Source organism: Panthera onca, chromosome A2 (assembly GCF_046562875.1).
Source record: "Panthera onca isolate mPanOnc1 chromosome A2, mPanOnc1 haplotype 2, whole genome shotgun sequence".
NCBI lineage: Eukaryota > Metazoa > Chordata > Mammalia > Carnivora > Felidae > Panthera > Panthera onca.
The window spans coordinates 47091067-47109285 of record NC_138340.1 but is presented as its reverse complement, the minus strand read 5'-3'; the positions used below and the strand labels follow the sequence as shown (position 1 = coordinate 47109285).

The 18219-nt window shown below is 44.7% G+C and overlaps 1 protein-coding gene across 1 annotated transcript in view; it reads right to left on the bottom strand.

The window, feature by feature from the left end:
• The window catches only part of EDEM1 (ER degradation enhancing alpha-mannosidase like protein 1), a 29755-nt gene extending 14339 nt beyond the window's left edge, over window positions 1-15416 (bottom strand). Inside the window, exons 1-5 of the mRNA XM_060631624.3 lie at window positions 14759-15416; window positions 8196-8268; window positions 5155-5258; window positions 3745-3916; window positions 2347-2530 (exon numbers count right to left, since the gene is read on the bottom strand). Of these exons, the coding sequence (XP_060487607.2) occupies window positions 2347-2530; window positions 3745-3916; window positions 5155-5258; window positions 8196-8268; window positions 14759-15255 (1030 nt within the window). The 5' untranslated portion in view covers window positions 15256-15416. The remainder of the gene's footprint in view (window positions 1-2346; window positions 2531-3744; window positions 3917-5154; window positions 5259-8195; window positions 8269-14758) is intronic.
• Between the last annotated feature and the right edge of the window lie 2803 nt (window positions 15417-18219).

The following is an 18219-nucleotide window of genomic DNA, read 5'->3' as shown; positions in this document are numbered from 1 at the left end:
GGGGAAAACATTGAAGGCAAAAGAAAAATAAGTTTGTCATTTTGCCTTTCCAGATTAACAGTGCATTTCAAATACCAAATGAGTGTTCAAAGCCTTTGACTCAGTACTGCCATTCCTGGGAATTTATCCTTAATGAAAAAAAAGTGTTTTTAAATAAAAGTATTATGCTGTTTTCAAGAATTATGAATTGTATGATTTACATTATCTGTAAAATGGGGGAAAAAAAAGAAAAAACAGAAAGAATCCAAGTGTCCAACACAGGAAGAGTTAATGAACTAGATGTAGATTTTAAAGACAGTAGCTATAAACACAAGGCAACAATTTGAAAACACCTGAACTGCCAAATGTGAGGCAGAATAAAATGTTTATTTATATTTTAAGTTGAAGGTATATAAACCTTACAAATGCCAGGCTGAAAAGGACCTATGGGAAATTTAAAAGGTGACAATTTGTGCTGACACCGGCCAATCATCTGGTGGTGGGGTGACAATTTGGGCAACTTTATTTCTACCATTGTTTTTAAATACAACAAATTCGTAAATACATTTCAGAACTTAAGGAATAATCAAAAATCACTTTTAGGGCACCTCGCTGGCTCAGTCAGTGAAGCGTGCAACTCTTGACCTCGGGGTCATGAGTTCAATCCCCAAGCTAGGCATAGAGATTACTTTTAAAAAATCATTTTTAAAAAGGAGTGCTCTTATTAGGTATTTACCCAAAGGATACAAAAATGCTCCTTCAAAGGGATACATGCACCCTGATGTTTATAGGAGCACTATCAGCAATAGCCAAATTATGGAGAGAGCCCAAATGTCCACTGACTGATAAAGAGATAAAGAAGATGTGGTATGTGCGTGTGTATATATATACACATACACATATACATATATACGGAGAGAGAAAGAGAGAGAGAGGGAGACTGTATTATGCTAAGTGAAATAAGTCAGTCAGAGAAAAACAAATACCATATGATTTCACTCATAGTGGAATTCAAGAAACAAAACAGATGAACATATGGCAAGGGCAGGGAGAGAAGAGAGGGAGACAAACCACAAGAGACTCTTAAATACAGAGAACCAACTGAGGATTGCTGCACGGAAGTAGGTAAGGGATGGGCTAATTGGGTGATGGACACTAAGGAGGGCACTTATGATGAGCACAGGGTGTTCTATGTAAGTGATGAGTCACTGAATTCTACTCCTAAAAGCAATATTGCACTGCATGTTAACTAACTAAAATTGAAATTTAAAAAAGGTTGAGGGAATAAATAAAAATAAAAAGTAGTGCTCTTGGAATGACATTGCATGGCTCTAGGAGAAGCAATCAAGTTACTTCTCAATGACACAAAAAAATTTTCTCAGTATAAGACAGTTTAAAATAAAATATTGAATTAGCAAGAACTATTACTTACTGAGAATGAATGATGAGTCCATAGGTAATTATAATTCATTACACTTTCTCCCTATGACGGCATGTTTGAAACGTTCCATAATAATTTTTTTAAAGATTTTATTGTTAAATAATCTCTACACCAAACGTGGGGCTCAAACCTACAACCTTGAGATCGAGTCACACACTCTACTAAGGCACCCCTATAATAATTTTTTTTTAAGTTTATTTACTTATTTTGAGAGTGTGTGCATGCACAAATGCAAGCATGAGTGGGGGAAGGGAGGGGGGAAGGAGAAGCGGAGAGAGAGAAAGAGAGAACGAACCCCGAGCAGGCTCCACACTGTCAGCAAGGAACCCAAAGTGGAACTCAAACTCCCCAGCCTGTAAGATCATGACCTGAGCCAAAATCAAGGGTCAGATGCTCAACAAACTGAGCCAGCCAGGCGGCCCCATAATTTTTCAAATAACATCTTGACCAAACATTCACAAAGGAGGAAAAAAAAAACCAAAACACCTAATATAGGTTTAATCTGGCCTTTCAATCTCCTACCATGTGCCTAGATTTTTTTTTAAAGGAGAAAGCCACTCTACCAGTAACTCTAAATCCCTCTATTTAGATTGAAACAATATAATCTGCCTTAGAGGCAGTTCTTACAGCATTTCCATTAACAATTATCTTCAAGTGGAATTGCCAAAGGATTCAAATCAGAAGGGAACCCTCAAACAGCAAAAGCATGATTCTTTCCCATTGAATGTTACAGCCTCCCTCTAAGCAGAAAGTCCCACAGAGAAACCGATATAGCAGACACAGAGGGCCGGTCTTTCTGAGGAGTCATTTGTGAGATTCGTGGTGCAAGACAGAAGGAGTGGAGAGGGGAGAGAGCCCCAGAGAAGAGGGAAGGAAAGGGGGTCGTAGGTACACAGTCCCAATGGCCTGAGAAGGTGCCACCACACCTAATAATCCTGTATCATTGCTCCGCAGGTTCCAAAGGGCTTTCACAGCACGTCTGGCCACCCACTCAAATGTAGAATCCCCCAGGAGTCGGCTCAGAATCCCAAATTCCACCAGGAGGGAACCGGCTCCTGCGGTGCAGGTCTCATTATTACTGTCGGGAGGAACGCCAGTCTTCAGGTTCACCTGGGGACAGGAAGAGACAAAGGATTTGTGGCAAAACTTGAGGAACCCTCAAGGGCCAGAAGGCCAGGTCCCAGCCACCAGACTCCACCAATGACCCAAACTTGTTGCAGTGTGACTCAGCTCACCACTTTCCATGTCACACCTACAAGACCATAAGAACACCACCACCTTGTTTTAGTAAGTCTTAGGGGCATCGTCACAATGCTATTCACTAACCCGTCTCTTTCCAGTGGGTTCTCTTCATGGTTACAGGGCACCAGGCTTTGGCATTAGAAACAAAGCTCTGCTGTGGAACCCCTTACAAAGTTTAAGTGACCTACTAGGAACTCACCCCTGCTCAGCAAACATAAACAAATTGCAGACTGGAAGAGAAAGAAGACACAGGGAGAATGTGACAGCCTGTTTCATCCCTGAGGCTCTGTGGTCTGGCAATTCTCTGCTGGTTACGTCAAAGGCTGACTCAATTCCCAAGGGAGTTCTGGGCTCAGCAAATCGGGTGCCACAAGCATATAATCTCATTTCAGATCTTGCATGTAAATCAGCAGCTAACTTGTTGGGCTGTGCAGGCTTTTATTTGAAAGATCCATGTGAAGCACTCCAAAGAACATTCACCAGGATCCTTACAATATACACATCAGAGTCTTTGGGGACATGTACTCAAGTCAGAAAGAAAGACAAATTCCCCATGCTATTCTGTAGCAGGGGATATAAACCTCACATGCAGAAGAATTTAAGAACACTGAGCACAGGAACATTAAGTTCTTTAAGAGAAAGATCAGGTATGTCACTGTGTGCCTGGCACACAGTAGGTGCTCAGTAAATGCTGAACTAGAAAACATTTACATGGCATTTAGGGCCAAATTCTCTCTAGGACACAGCTTTCCTCTTCCGCATCACCTCCCTCCTTTCTCCAAATAAAATAATCAAAAGAGAGTTTTAGGGGCGCCTGGGTGGCTCAGTCGGCTGAGCGTCCGACTTCGGCTCAGGTCATGATCTCGCGGTCTATGAGTTCGAGCGCCGCATCAGCCTCTGTGCTGACAGCTCGGAGCCGGAAGCCTGTTTCAGATTCTGTGTCTTCCTCTCCCTCGGCCCCTCCCCTGCTCATGCTCTGTCTCTCCCTTTCTCTCAAAAATAAATAAACGTAAAATTTTTTTTTTTTTAAAAAAAGAGTTTCAATTCAGGAAGATGCTGAAACATCAAACTAGTCTACCTACCCGAGGATAGGGGATTCCTGTCTTGGTGTTTTCAAAAGCAGGGAGGAGCCGCACAGCCAGGTCATGAGCCATGTGCAACAATTCATTATCATAATCCTTAATTGTCATGTCACCAAAGGGCTGCTTGGAGTCAGTTATTATTCTGTGGGCAGAAAGGAGGCTTCCTAGGACCCTAGAAGACAAGATGACAGGAACACAAAAATAATAAAATCATGTTGCTCGTCAATGCACACAATCCAGTTCCAAGGGACAGAAGCAGCCTCAAATCCCTCGTGAATTCAGAGCGGCCGAGAATCAGAGAGACTGAATTTAATGGTTTCTTGAAGTTCTTTTCAGCCCTAATAATAAATAACCAATTCTTAGTTAACCACATTACTGCCTGGGAGAAAGAGAACCGTTCATCTGGGGCTTCCAAGAATAATCTCACATAAAGTAAAAACTAATGGCTGGCAGTCTCAACCATCTCATCAGAAGAGAGTATACTAGCTGTCCTCAGAATAAACATTACCTTTCAATATGAATAAATTACTCTTGATTTCTCTCACATGGGGAACACAATTAACCATCTAAGAAACAGGAAAGGGCAAAACAACAAATACTAAGTCACTTTCCCTGTTTGGGCTGCCAAACAGCTCAGAAATCACCCAACTTCTGGTGAGGATGTGAGGTGAGGAAGAGAAGAAGGTGAGGAGGAGAAAATGACCTGCTCAGAGGGAGACAGCCACCAGCTGAGATCTACGTCCCTAAGAGCCAGGAATTCATGTACCACTCCGATGATCTCAAGTACATCGTGACGTGTTTCGGCACAAACGTTTTTATAACTTTAACTTGAAATAAATGATACATCTAGAATGGTGTGCAGTAATATAATTTTCCAAAAGTTTAAATGAAATAGTAAAATAGTCACAACATATCAACCTAAAAGAGACAAGAAACAAATCGGAGTGTGGAACACGGAGCGGGGGAGGGAGAGAGAAGAGGGAGTTGCATTAAGAGGGAAAAGGGGGAAATACACTCGAATGGTAACCAGCGGTCCTCTGTGGGTGGTAGGTAAAATGGGAAACTTTCATTTCCGTCAGAAATATGTAGGGGTTTTCCTAGGACACGGCGAAGGAAGGAAACGAAAACAGACACGAAGTGCAACAGTGAAAATCTACATTAAAAGCACACCTAACTCCCACCTTCATTAAAGCTTAGGTGAGTCTTTCTTTTCAGCCCCAAACGTAATTACTTTGAAATGTCAAGGGTCCCACTGTTGATAAAGCCCAAAAGGAAGAGGAAAGATGGACACAGGGCTCATAAGGTCTCCAACGACTCTCTACCTGGATCTCACAGGGAAATCCTCGCAGGAATTTCTCTCCTTCCACACTTACAAAAGAAGTCTTCAATCCATCTTTTATACTATTTTACCTTATTGTGGCCTCAAAGACTTGCACGGTGGAATCTTTGTCAAATGAAACTGTGTTGATCACCAACTTGACTGCTTTCTGGAACTCGGATGAATTTCCCATTATCTTTAAAAAGAGGAACACAAACCATTACCATAGCTTGTAATGGAACGAGGCTCCGAGAGGGCAGGAGCTGGACCACTTCACCTAAAAGTCTGCACGGGGTTTCACCACCCATGGGAGGAGCGGAAACACAAAAGGCAGAAAAAGCACAGTTGTCTCCTAGAACATATTCCATGACAGATGGCAACTCAAGAATCCTATCTCCGAATGGTAAAACTGTGAAGTAATTCCTCATGAACCATGAGTAGCCCTCGCTTTCCCACTCCACTCTCCCTCAAACTTCGGTCTGATCCGATTTAGCAAGCAAGGTGCCAGAGTTCCTAAAACTCTTAACATGAGTAAAAATAAATTCCAAAACTGATGAAACAAAAATATAACTCTCCCGGTGCTCCTCAAATGAATCGGCAGCTTGGGGCTTGGCTCCCGGGAGACCAAAACATTGGGGAAAATGGACTTGTTGCCTGCTGTCCAGATGTCTAAACGCTTTGAGAACATGAAGCATTATCTTTTGGAGCACAGCATAAAACCAGTGGCATCCAAAACACACAAACAAATAATCAGCTCCATGTCCTTTTTAAAGAGTGATCTAAAATTACGATTTCTATTTTGGGTGCATGAATATGATCTCATGCTAAGCTGCTCTCTCCTATAGGAAGTGCAAATTGGGCATAAAATGTTACAGATTAACTAAACCAAAATGGTTTCATCCTGTTCAAAAATTCAGGACAATCCTGGTACTACAAGGACATCATCAGGACACACACACACAAAGGGAAAACAAAAAATTTCATCCAGACACTACTTCTTCCAAATGTTCCTTACTTCCCAGTATTTATTGGTCCAGCTCATCTTTTTGCCCCTTCTTCATTGTTATTTCACTGTAAACAGGCAGATCGAGTAGAGGCGTTTCTTTCCTGACTTTTAGTTCTTTCTTTTTAAAAGATTATGCAATAATGCCACAAGTTGCAGTCAGTGGTCAGGGGATTGCTATCATCTGAATGTTTCCACAGCACATCTGTTAGAGCCTATTTAAAATGTTAGCAAGAGATCAAGAAACCCTCAACTGAAGTAACACCTGAAAAATAAGCCTAAAGTGCTAGCACGCTCAACACCGGATATTCTACAATGAAAACCACAGAAGTGGCTTTGTTTCCTTACAGATGTTCGCCAGCAACAATATCTGTTAGCACCTGCAGAGGCTGATACGATCTCAGATCAAGTGGAGCATGGTGAAGAAAGCCAGTGACTTTCAATTACATACTCTAATTTACCCTTTTAGGCAGCTACAGAACAGAGTAAGCAGGCTATGAAATCATTCACTCGGGCTTAAGAAAATGTGGGTTGGAAAGAAAGAGTTAAATCAGTTTCTTCACTGAAGAACTTCTCAGAGCCTCTGAAAGGCTGGTGTATGTTGTGGTTCTCCAATAGTAGGACAGGCATGAAGAATTTCTCAAGTTCGTTTGAGAAAGCAACTCTTCCTTCAGGGAAAACACCCTTGAAAATGGTGTTGGGAAATGCTGGATTTGTAGGAATTCATTCTTTGAACACATATTTGCACTCCTACTATGTATCAGACACATGAGGTGTGGAGAGGACAATGAGTAATAGAGATGAGGTCTCTGTACTTAATGAGCACGGCAGGAGGATAAAAAGACACAACAGGCCAAAAAAGAGGGGTCAGGGAGAAGAGATGTTATGCCTTTCATAACATACCTGAGTTTTGGGACTCTGTTTTAACCAACGCCTATGGTCTGAGTCAGCCTCTGGTATATGCGGCAAGTTAATTCCAATTAGGCTGAGCATACTTGTCTGGGCACATTGTGATCATGGATGACGGATGACTGAAGCACAGCAGCAAGAACCCCAGAGAGACTGGGAAACCAAAAGTGCTATGCAATCACAGCCTGGCAGAATGAAAGCCCACAGTCCCCGCAGACCCCGGGCCTGTGAGGATGCAGAGCAATCACTCAAGCTCTTCCCATGTTCTGGTGATTCTTCTGCCAGCAAGACACTGGGCAGCTGTAACGCAAACTTAGCTAGCATGACCCACTTCTAACCCCTGACGGCTTTAAATTCTTCTCAGGGACGTCCAAACAGACAAGAGTACGTTGTTAAATGCAGTATTTGGGCTCGACTACGGTAATAATTCTCTAGTGGTAAAGCCGTGCAGGACAATGACGAGGAGCAAAGAGGTTGTGAAATCACCTTGATCAAGGAGGTTTTAACATACTGTTCTGGAAGACAGCCTCTTGGAAGCAAAGAACCAAGAAGCAGACCAGGCACACGACACAGCCCAATGGTTAAGTACCATGCCACAGTGCCATCCTGCTTTCAGTGTGCTTCTGCAGATCCACTCAAAAAGCTCCAGTTCCCTAGACTCCGCGAAGGAAACAGGGGATGAGGGGGTGAAGGCGGCACCCAAGTTGGCAGCCCAAATGTGGAGTAGGGAGTGTCTACAAACTACGGAGTCCCACATAGGAGAGGAGCATTTCTAGGGGTCTCACACAGGGGCTGGGACCAGGGCCCAGGACACACACAAGGGGACCAAGTAGCTGAATGCTATCTCAGGGGCCCTACCCACCCTGAGCTTATCTTTTACTTCTGAAATCTTAACTACAGTAACTGTCAACTTTAATGGAACGCTCCATTGCTCCTTTATGGAATAAAACAGTGGGAAACTGGGAGAAAAACATGTTCCCTCAAAATAATCATACTTTCTTCTCCATTTTTTTTAGGGGAATCACATTTCCGTCCCTTTAACCCTGAATGCTTTTCTTGCTCTCAGCATTAAGGTCATTAAAATCAACAATGGCTATCAAAGCTATGAATACATTTTGAATATCAGGTTTCCTGGAATTCCCTCGATGGTGGAAACTAGGAGTATGCAACTCCAAAATGCCTTAATTAATTACAAAAATAATAACAAGCCTACACACTTACTGCAAGCGTATCCAATGCATCAACAAGAGTCAATGAATAATTCCCTAGGACATCATTGATGTTCAGATTTGAACTGAAAAAGAAACAAAATTAAAATTAAACAAAGGTACTTTATTTTAAAAGAGAAAAGGGGCAATAAAACTAAACATCCATTAGAAACTAAAACTGCTAGAAACTCTCATTTATTCAGGGCCAATTACAGGTGGATCAGTATGGCAACAGTCTTTCCATCTCACAAGTGACCCTTTCTATGGTGTCTGTAAGTAGACTCAACTCACAGAATAGATGCACCCTTAATGCTACTGAGGAAACATGCAACAGGAAGTCAGGAGACGGTGAACCAGAATCGTGTGCCCTGAGACACAGTTTTATCACCATAAATCATCTCTCTGACCAGCTTCAAAAAGCTCTGATTTCAAAATCATTGTTAACGAAACTAGGAAGACCCTGTCATGTGACCTTAAATATAGAAATCAGACACTCCAGCAAGTTACACACAAAGAGAAGTAAATACCTTCAGTTATATTCCCATTATCACCACGGTGCTTTGGTTGGGGGAATAAATTAACCTCTTGATCTCATTTTCTCATTATCATTCATTCAACCAATGAATCCCCATCACCTCCACCCATTCTGAGGAGATGAGCCTCGGTGGGACTTGTCTGCCACACTCCTCCTGACCCCATAGTCAACACTGATTTCCCTTCCTGGAGCAATCTTAAGACACTGCCTTCAGGCCTGCAAGGAAAGTAAAGCTCCCCAGTCACTCAGACTGCTCCTTGTAACACTGAAAACGATGACAAGGACAACGAAAACATCTGGGAAGGGCAAGGACGGAGAAATAGTGCAGCTTGACAAATTCCAGGGACTTCAGTCATTCTTCTCTCTCCTTCCCACCAGCCCCGAGAGTAACTGCAGAAGCCTGAAAAGGCTGGAGTAAGGAGAAATGGGACAGCTGTTTAAAGGTTACTTTTATTGGGGCACCTGTGTGGCTCAGTCAGTTAAGCATCCCACTTCAGCTCAGGTCGTCATCTCATGGTTTGTGGGTTCAAGCCCCACATCAGGCTCTATGCTGACAGCTCGAAACCTGAAGCCTACTTCAGATTCTGTGTCTCCCTTGCTCTCTGCCTCTCGCCCGCATTCACTCACTCTAGCACTCTCTCAAAAAATGAACATTAAAAAATTTTTTTAATAAAAATTTTAAAAAGGTTACATTTATTAAAGACCAAAGTGAAAAGCCCGAGTTTCATCTTCGACAATAGATTCACCGAAACTCAGACATCTTACAGCATGTCCCAGGCCACCGTAGCTACTCCCTCAGTCACACCTACGGGACCTGGTCTCACTTCCCCTGTCCTGGATGGCTTGCTACGCTCTCTGAAAATGTACCCTCCAGTGTGCCCTGGTCGGGGTCAGTGGCCTTACATGAAGCAGGCACACACAGCTTCCACACTTCACATCTGATCTCACGTGAGCCTTCCACTTGCTTTGTTATATGCTGTTACCCCACTAAATCTAGGACAAAGAATTTAGAGCTAACTTTTAGATACACTTTTGAAAACAAGCCATACAGAACGGGCTATCTAGGAACCAGGGTTATCTTGCCCCTTACAAGCCACGAGGCCAGCACACCACATGGCTGAAAAACTGCACCTGCTTCTTCTATTTGTAGATTCTTTCTAAATATGTTCATATAATTCCAAAAGGTCCTCTAAAGACGAGAGCCGTGGGGTAAAAATAAGCACTTCAAGGGCAGTGCCAGCAAGAAAACATACAGGAAATGTCGAAAGTTGGAGGAGAAGGTCAAAGTAGACAGGAAGATCCTTGTGCTTAATTCTGCCAATTCAAGAACATCCTGTTGGGTTTAAATATTTAACTGCATTGCTCTACTGCTCAGAAACAAAGAGTGGGTTCCAACACCCACCTCATTAGAAAATAGTTCCTTCACCACTTAGCATCCAAACTACGTGTGTGAAACACACCCTCTCCTGAGCTATACCCTCATCTGGGGCCAACACCACTCTTTCCACCTACACAGGTCAGTGGAAGGTGTTACTAACTTCGATCACTGCACTCCTTCATGTGTTTTGTAGCACTTTTCCTTTTAGGCTAATAACTAAAATGGACCCAATTTCAACCTACTTCTCAATACAGTGCCCAAGCAATCACTAACAATTAACAGTTATAAGAAATGGCACAGTAAAAGAAAATAAATATTTGGAATAACGGAGTTGGTTCCTTCTCTCCACTCAGACAAATCCCCCTAAAGGATTTGACTGAAAAATCTAAGGTGTTCATTAAAACACTTTTAATTATTTTCTACCGAGTAATCGCTATACAGTCTTTAAAATATGCCAAAATAGAAAAGGAAGAGGAGTGAGAAGGGAAATGTAGACTCCATAGAACGCTCTTGGCCTAGCAGCACCATATTACTGTGATTCCACTTATGCCAGCCCAGTATGTAAGACTGTGATCTTGCTCTTTGTAGGTATTCTTGACCAATGGCCAGCCTGACTTCATATCTGCTAAGTGTCTCAAGCCAAGAACTCAATCTTCTAGTACAAGACTAGGCTCACATGTACACATCTTTCCACATAACCAGCTGGCTGAACCATGATGACCCAGAATTAAACTCTCCACTTAATTTACCATGTGTGACTGTTCATGACGTTTGCCCCACTGTGAACTTTTTTTAATATTTATTTATTTTAGAGAGACAGAGAGAGACAGAGTGTGAGTGGGAGAGTAGCAAGGAGACTGAGACAGAATCTGATGCAGGCTCCAGGCTCTGAGCTGTCAGCACAGAGCCCGATACAGGGCTTGAATCCATGAACCATGAGAGCATGACCTGAGCCAAAGTCAGACGCTTAACTGACTGAGCCACCCAGGCGATCCCACCCTACTGTGAATTCTTAAGGTTCTTATCACCCCAAAACAGAGATAGAGGAGAAAACTACACCTCTGACAGAAAATTTCTGATGATGTAACTAACAAAATCAAACATGTTTAAAAAAAAAAAAATTCCCACATACACTTAACCTGTACCAGCTGTTCAGAAATATACCTGGTGCTGGGTAGACACAGAGGTAATACAAGAAACAGTCTCTGTGTCAAGGGATTGATAATCTGGGAAGACAAGACAAAGGGAAAGGAAGGTGAATACATAATTCTCAAGTGATGTTAAAATGTGGAACAGCAGCTTAAAGAAAAGGAACTGAAAGGAGAACCGAGTAAATCAAAGAAAATTGTCTTCAAAGTTCAATGGCGTCACTAGAAAAAGTCTTAGGCCCGAGTTGTGTAGTGGGACAGGATTCTAGAAAGAAAAGAAGAATGCAGAGGAGGCCATCTTAAGCTTGGCTGCTGAGGAATGGGTTGGTTTGGGGGCCAATACTGGTTGGGGTGATTCAAAGGCGATTTGCTTTTTTACTTGAACGGCAACTTGGCTGGGGAGGACACAAAGAAGGGTCACGTGCCCAAGGCCAGAACTATCGTTATTATTCACAAGGTTACAAAAAATAGAACATTCAAATTCACTTGAGGAAACTTCTGAATTTGGATCCTCCAACCCAAATTGGGGATATGAGAGTGACTGACTTTGCATAGTCATCTGTAGCTGAACAGAAAGATTTTCTATTTTAAAGCGTTCGGGTTTCATTTACTTCATGTTAAACCCTCACCCTATTTATAGTTAAACATGACGGGCAAGATATGCCTCAGGTAAATGTGACTAGAAAGAAAAGATACACACATTGAGCACCCATATTTTGTTTCCGTACTTTTTGCATAACATTCTAATGGCTTTGTCACTCCATATTTTAAATGTATCATTAGAATACGCTTGAAAACAATTATTAGAATACATTTGATTTTTTTAAATCTGAAAAATTTTTATTGCAGGTTATTTACTTGGGGGATATAAACTATCCTATTGTTTCAGAGCCAGAATGCCAAAACTCTGGTTCTAAACTTTCTTCGAAAATACTAGTCTGGGGGTGCCTGGCTGGCTCAGTAGGTACAGCATGTGACCCTTGATCTCAAGGTTGTGAGTCTGCAACCCATGATGGGTGCAGAGGTTACTTAAAAAAAAAAAAAAAAAAAAAATCTCGGAGTGCCTGGGTGGCTCAGTTGGTTGAGCGTCCAACTCTTGATTTCGGCTCAGTTCATGATATCAGGGTTCATGGGTTTGAGCCCCATATTGGGCTCTGCACTGACAGCACGGAGCCTACTTGGGATTCCCTCACTCCCTCCCTCCTTGCCCCTCCCCTGCTCACGCTCTCCCTCTCTCTCAAAAATAAATAAATAAGCTATAAAAAGCATAGAATAAAATCTTTTTTAAAAAAATATATGATTTAAAAAAGAAGAAAAGAAAATACTAGTCTGAAAGGAGTTAAGTTAAAGAAAGGGGAGTAAAAAAATTAACCTTTCCACTCCTTGGAAGCAGCCAATGTGAGGTTCTACTCAAGATCACCATAACACCAGAATTCTTTCATCTCCTCAAAGACATCAAAGGTTTATCAACCAAAAGGTTTACTAACCTCTGGGCATGACCCTTCCCAAATGCCACCCCCTCGACATTTCAAACTCCATCTTTCCAACAGCAGTATATCTGTCTCAAAGCAATCTGACCTCAGTTTACCCACACTGCCACTACACAATCAAACCAAGACACTCATCAGCAGACTTAGTCTGAAACAAAGGCCTACGCCACCCGGAACTACCACAGGGCCCAGTAGGGTAATCAACCGACACGTCACGTTGTTGGAGAGGGGCTCCAACTCCCCAAAGGGTTCCTAAGGTTAAGAAAAGCATCCAAATGTCATCAGCTAACTCTCCAGACCACCATATTCCCAACTGAAAGTGTGATCACAAGCACTCATTAAACCGTTTCCTTAGGTCCTTGCCATAAAAGAAAATCTGAGGAAAAAGTCTTCGAGAGAGAATAAGGGCACTTACTGAAAGCATTCTCTCCCTTCCTGTAATACCATGAGCATTAGCGAGAAAATACAATCAAGATCCAAAATATGTACACACACTTTGATTTCAACTATGTAAAAAATGTGTAGGCATATGAGCAGGAGCTGGCAAGGAAAAATAAATTAAATGTCTGGTGGGGTTTTAGGCTTTTTCATTTTTTTCAAATTTTAATGTTTTTTTTCCTCCAACAATAAAAAATGAAATTAACAGAAAATACACAGGCATAAAGCCTGGTACAGTTAAATACCAACAAACGACTCATTACTTTCCAAACATCTGGAAAGGCTCAGCAATTTTTTTTCAAAACTTAAGAAAAATTTTTCCCAAAAAAAAAATTAAGATAGAAGATATTTATATGCATAAAGCCTGATCTAGTGAAGCAAGAAAAATAACTCATCAGTTTCCTGCAATTTTAGAAAGGCACAGTCCCTTTAAAGTAGCCTGGAATGTGCCCTTACATCACTGAAACTCATGCTCCTCAAACTGTCATTTAAAATATGACTTTGGAGACAACAAACCATTTTTTAAAACCCTTCAAATCCCTTTAGTATACGGGCTTCCTTTTCAGAACTTAAGGATCGGACTCGTTTTCCCCAGGTGAAGGAAAGTACATCCCCCAGAAGTACAAAGCCACCCCCAGGATGTGGGGCCAGGACACTGAGCAGCTCCTCTGGTCCACCCTCACCACACAGAGGAAGGTAGTCACCAATGTGGTCTAACAGGGTCAGTGACAAAGCACACCCATTCCCTCCAGGTGGAAGGTCCTCAGCTGAGTGTGCTGTCCTCTTGGACTCTGATGTCAACAGCAGTGACCCTGGAAGCTTGGCCTCCACAGACAAGGCTGGTGGAAAGGAACACTGGCTGAACTTCCGTGACAACCTTGCCACCAGAGGGGAGGAATTTATGGGACAGATAAAGGTGGCAGTCAATTCTGCGGCCAGGGAATCACAGCCTGCGTATCAGGACCCCAAATCTCAGCTAGATAGCCTCTCTGCCTCCCTCCCTCTCCCTTTCATGTAAGTATCCTCAGCCTAAGAAGCAGCCCCTGTACATGAAGGAGAAAGGTTGTAACCCCGCTCTGCCTCGCACTCATTACCTGGCTTTAGACAAGTCCTTTCCCAGAATCAACTCTCGAATTTTTATACAGAAAAGCCAGGGATGCGAGCAGGTGCGGGGAAATAAGGGCTTGTTTCGAAACTGCGTTTTTACAAGGGATTTCATTTTGATTATATATTCATCTGGAGAAGGAGTTGGAGATGAGAGTCAAAAGCCCCCGAAGCTACCCCTTGGTACTGCCACTGTCCCTTCCGGTCTCTGAGCCTCAATTTCCCCATCTGTAAAAGAGACTGAGCTGGACAGCTGTGCTGTAACTGACATTCCGGGAGAATCGAGGAAGAAGACAGCCACGGACCCATCCACAGCCCCACCAAGCCCAGGGGGACCTCCAGGGGGGTCGGGCCAAGGCCCCAGGTGGGCGGGTGTGGCCCGCTGGACCCCAAACGCTATGGCATCCCTTGGGGAACCCGGAGGACGCAAGGAAGCGCGTGGTGCGCGCGGCCCCGGGCGTCGGGCCAGCGCCGGCTACTCACGGGTCCCCGCGGTCCGGCCCTCGGCCGCGGCAGTGGATGGGGTTGAGCTCGTCCTGGGGAAAGGCGTGCGCCATGTAGTTGTCGTAGCCGAAGACGAACATGCCCCGCGCCAGGTCGCGCATCTGGGCGCGCAGCTGGGGCGGGAAGGCGCCGCTGTAGCGCTTCTCGTACTCGTCCGGGCCGCGGCCCCGGCCACCCAGCACGTAGCCCCAGTGGGCCGGGCCGCACATGCCTGGCCCGGGCCGCCGCGGAGCCCGCCGCCGCCCCGCCGCCGCCCCGGGGACCGGCGGCTGCAGCCACGACGGCCCCGACGGGCCCGCGGACCCTAAGGCAGGAGAGACGGGGCCGTCGGGGGCCCTCAGGCGCTGGAAGCCGAAGCTGAGCGGAAAACGCTGGTAGAAGCCCATGCTGGGCCCCAGCCCGAAAACGAGCCACAGCACTCCATGGAGGCCAAGCCGGAGGAGCACCAGCCCCAGGACGAGCGCTCGCCATTGCATGGTCGCGCGGGCGCCGCGGGCATTATTTTAAAGCGCGGGGGGCCTCCCCCGCGGACCACCGCACCCCGCACCCGCCCGTAGCCCCGCTCACTTCCCCTTTAAGGAACTCCCCCGTGACGCACCAGGAACCGGCCCATTGTCCCCCACCCCCAGTCCCTCGGGCCGGCCGGCCGGGCCCCGCGTTCGCCCGCCCAGTCGCCCGGGATTGGCCCGGCCCGGCCCGGCCTCGTGGGGCGCGGCCGGGGACTCCCTCCCGCGCCATAGGCCGGCCCAGACTTCCGCAGCGCCGTGAGGCCCCGCCCCATCTTCCTGCCCCGCCCTCTGGGCCCCGCCCCTGCCTCCGCCCCGCCCCCTGGGCGGTCGGAGCCCAGAAGGGCTGGCGTGGCGAGTAGGGGCCGCTCGGGCTACTGGCGAGGAAACTTCCAGCCAATGGGAGAGCGGCACGGCTGCACCAGCCGGACGCCGGACGGAGACGGGGCTCCCCGACCGCCCGGCTTAGGGTAGTGTGTGTCTCCCGCCTAGCTGGGCCTGGAGAAAGCCACTCCAGCTGTAGGTTTGGGATGGTGCCAGTCAAATGACCGAAGGAAGAGGAGGGAAAGGGACAGTTCCTTTCAAAAGGAGCTACTATTGCATCGCAAGGGCAGGGTTTTTTAACTTGACCATCTGTTTACAGCGGGGGTAGGATACTACCTTGTAGCTAGAGACTGCACTAAACGGTATCCTCAATTCTATTTTTATCAGAACACCCTAATTTGTAAGAATTGCTGTGATTGTGAAACACATATTCCCAGATCCCGTCCTAGACATAGCAAACGTCAGTGGAGGGTCTTGGGAATGTGTGTGTAACAAGTGCTCGTGTGCTGTTCTTAGCATCTGGCAATTTCAAGAAATACTGAATTAGATTATATTGCCTTTGTCTAGGAAATAGGATCTTTAAAAAAAGAAGTGAAGAATCAAGGCCGCCACTACCACCAAATTATTTTTGCCAAATCTATTTAACCACGTCCCCTCCCGCTCCTTCTATTCCCACCATCTCTCCTGTGCACCACAGTAGTGACCTAACCTTTGGGGTGTAGGATAGATTCCTGGTCAAATCACTTTACACATTCTATATCTACTTCCTATAATTAAGAGGGTTGCAAATGTCAGCTCTGAAAGGCTATGGCTTTCAGGTAAAGATTCAATAGTTGAGGGGTTTTGTTTTCTTTTGTTTGCTACATTTGTAGGTACCGGTTAAGGTTTTCCCTCAAATTTAGACCATGTGCTTGTTACACCAAAGTTTCTGAAAAGCTTAGGAAACAAAGCCTAATGAATGGCCCACGTCAGAGACTGGCTGAGCCACCAAGGGAGTGACTAAGAGAATGATAAAGTTGTCATGTGGCTCAGTCATCACATTCTCAGAGTCAGGGGACTTTTTGCAACACAGAGATGTAATGGGGACTGACTGAGAAGGAGCACAAAGAAACATTTCATTACAACACACAAGGTAACTGGCACCTGAGATGGCCCTCTTTGTTGGCTGAGCCTTATTCCTCCAGAAGTCCTGAGAGCTAAGCCTGCCCAGGCACTAAAGAGTTATAAAGATAGCTTGAGCCATGGTCTTTTGCCTACGAAGATTCTGCTTTTACTCCTCTGTGAAAGGCAGCTGGGAACCCTGCCAGAAGTCCAATCTTAGGGTTTGACCCTGAACTTTCAGGTCTGCCTTCCCAGAACTTGCAAACTGAATGTGAATATTAAGGTATGTGTTATAGGTTTCCTTCTTAAGCTATCTCATTATAAGCAAATTTTAAAGGTTTTAAATTTGATCTTGCACCATGGTCAAGTGTAGACCACATTAATGACAGCTCTTGTCCTCACATTTGGAAATAAGCTCTAGTTAAAAACAAAAACAAATTTCTCTTCATAACCAGAGAAAACCATCCAACTTCTAAAAGATGTTTTTGATGGTAAAACAGACAATAGCTGCCAGTCATATATGTCTTATAGTTTTCAGAATCCTTTCCTATATTCTCCCTTAATCTTCACAGAAAGCGTTGTTAGGCCCATTCCACAAGCCAAAAGGGAAGAAATCAGGTCGGAAGGCTCAAGTTCTCTGAGCTACTTACTGTAGGCAGAAAACAAGCTACTGCCCAGGTCTCCCTCCTGAACTTTAGTGAAATTTAACCCAAACTAGCTGGCCCTCAAAGCAAATGAAGACTGGTTTTTCTACTCTTCCCAAGATACCACAGAGGCAACAATGTTAACATTAGCTTCCTGCAAGGCACAGTCCAAGATTTAGGGGCCAGATTCGGAAACTGTTTCATCTCGAATTAAACGGAACCAAAAGAGAACAGAAGATCTTGTGCTAGCCTTTCAGATTAGCCTAGGATTCCCCTCAAGGTAAATGTGGCTGATAAGATTGGGACAACATCCCTATCTAATCAGAAAACCTCCATCTTAAAAAGCAACTCTTCAAGAAACTGTTTTCTGCACAATCTTACAAAAGCATTAGGGGGCTGATTCAAAAAATGAAACGTACTATGGTAAAAATGCCTTTACTCTGGGGGACGTAGAAGAGGTGATAGCTAAGAACCCAGACCCAAGTCTGATTGCCAGATGTCCAAATCGTAGCTCTGGCTTCTGAGTGACCTTGGAAAGTTACTTAACTTTTCTGGAGCTGGTTTTCTCATCTGTAAAATGAGGGTAATAAGAACCAGTACTCGAGGTACCTGAGTGGCTCAGTCGGTTAAGTGTCTGACTTTAGCTCAGGTCACGATCCCACGGTTCCTGAGTTTGAGCCCTGCATTGGGCTCTGTGCTGACAGCTCAGAGCCTGGAGCCTGCTTACCATCCTAAGTCTCCCCCTCTCTCTCTCTGCCCCTCCTCCACTCGCACTCTGTCTCCCCCCCCCCCCCCGCCCCCACGAAATAAACATTAAAAAAAAAAGGAACCAGTACTCAAGGGCATCTGGGTGGCTCAGCCAGTT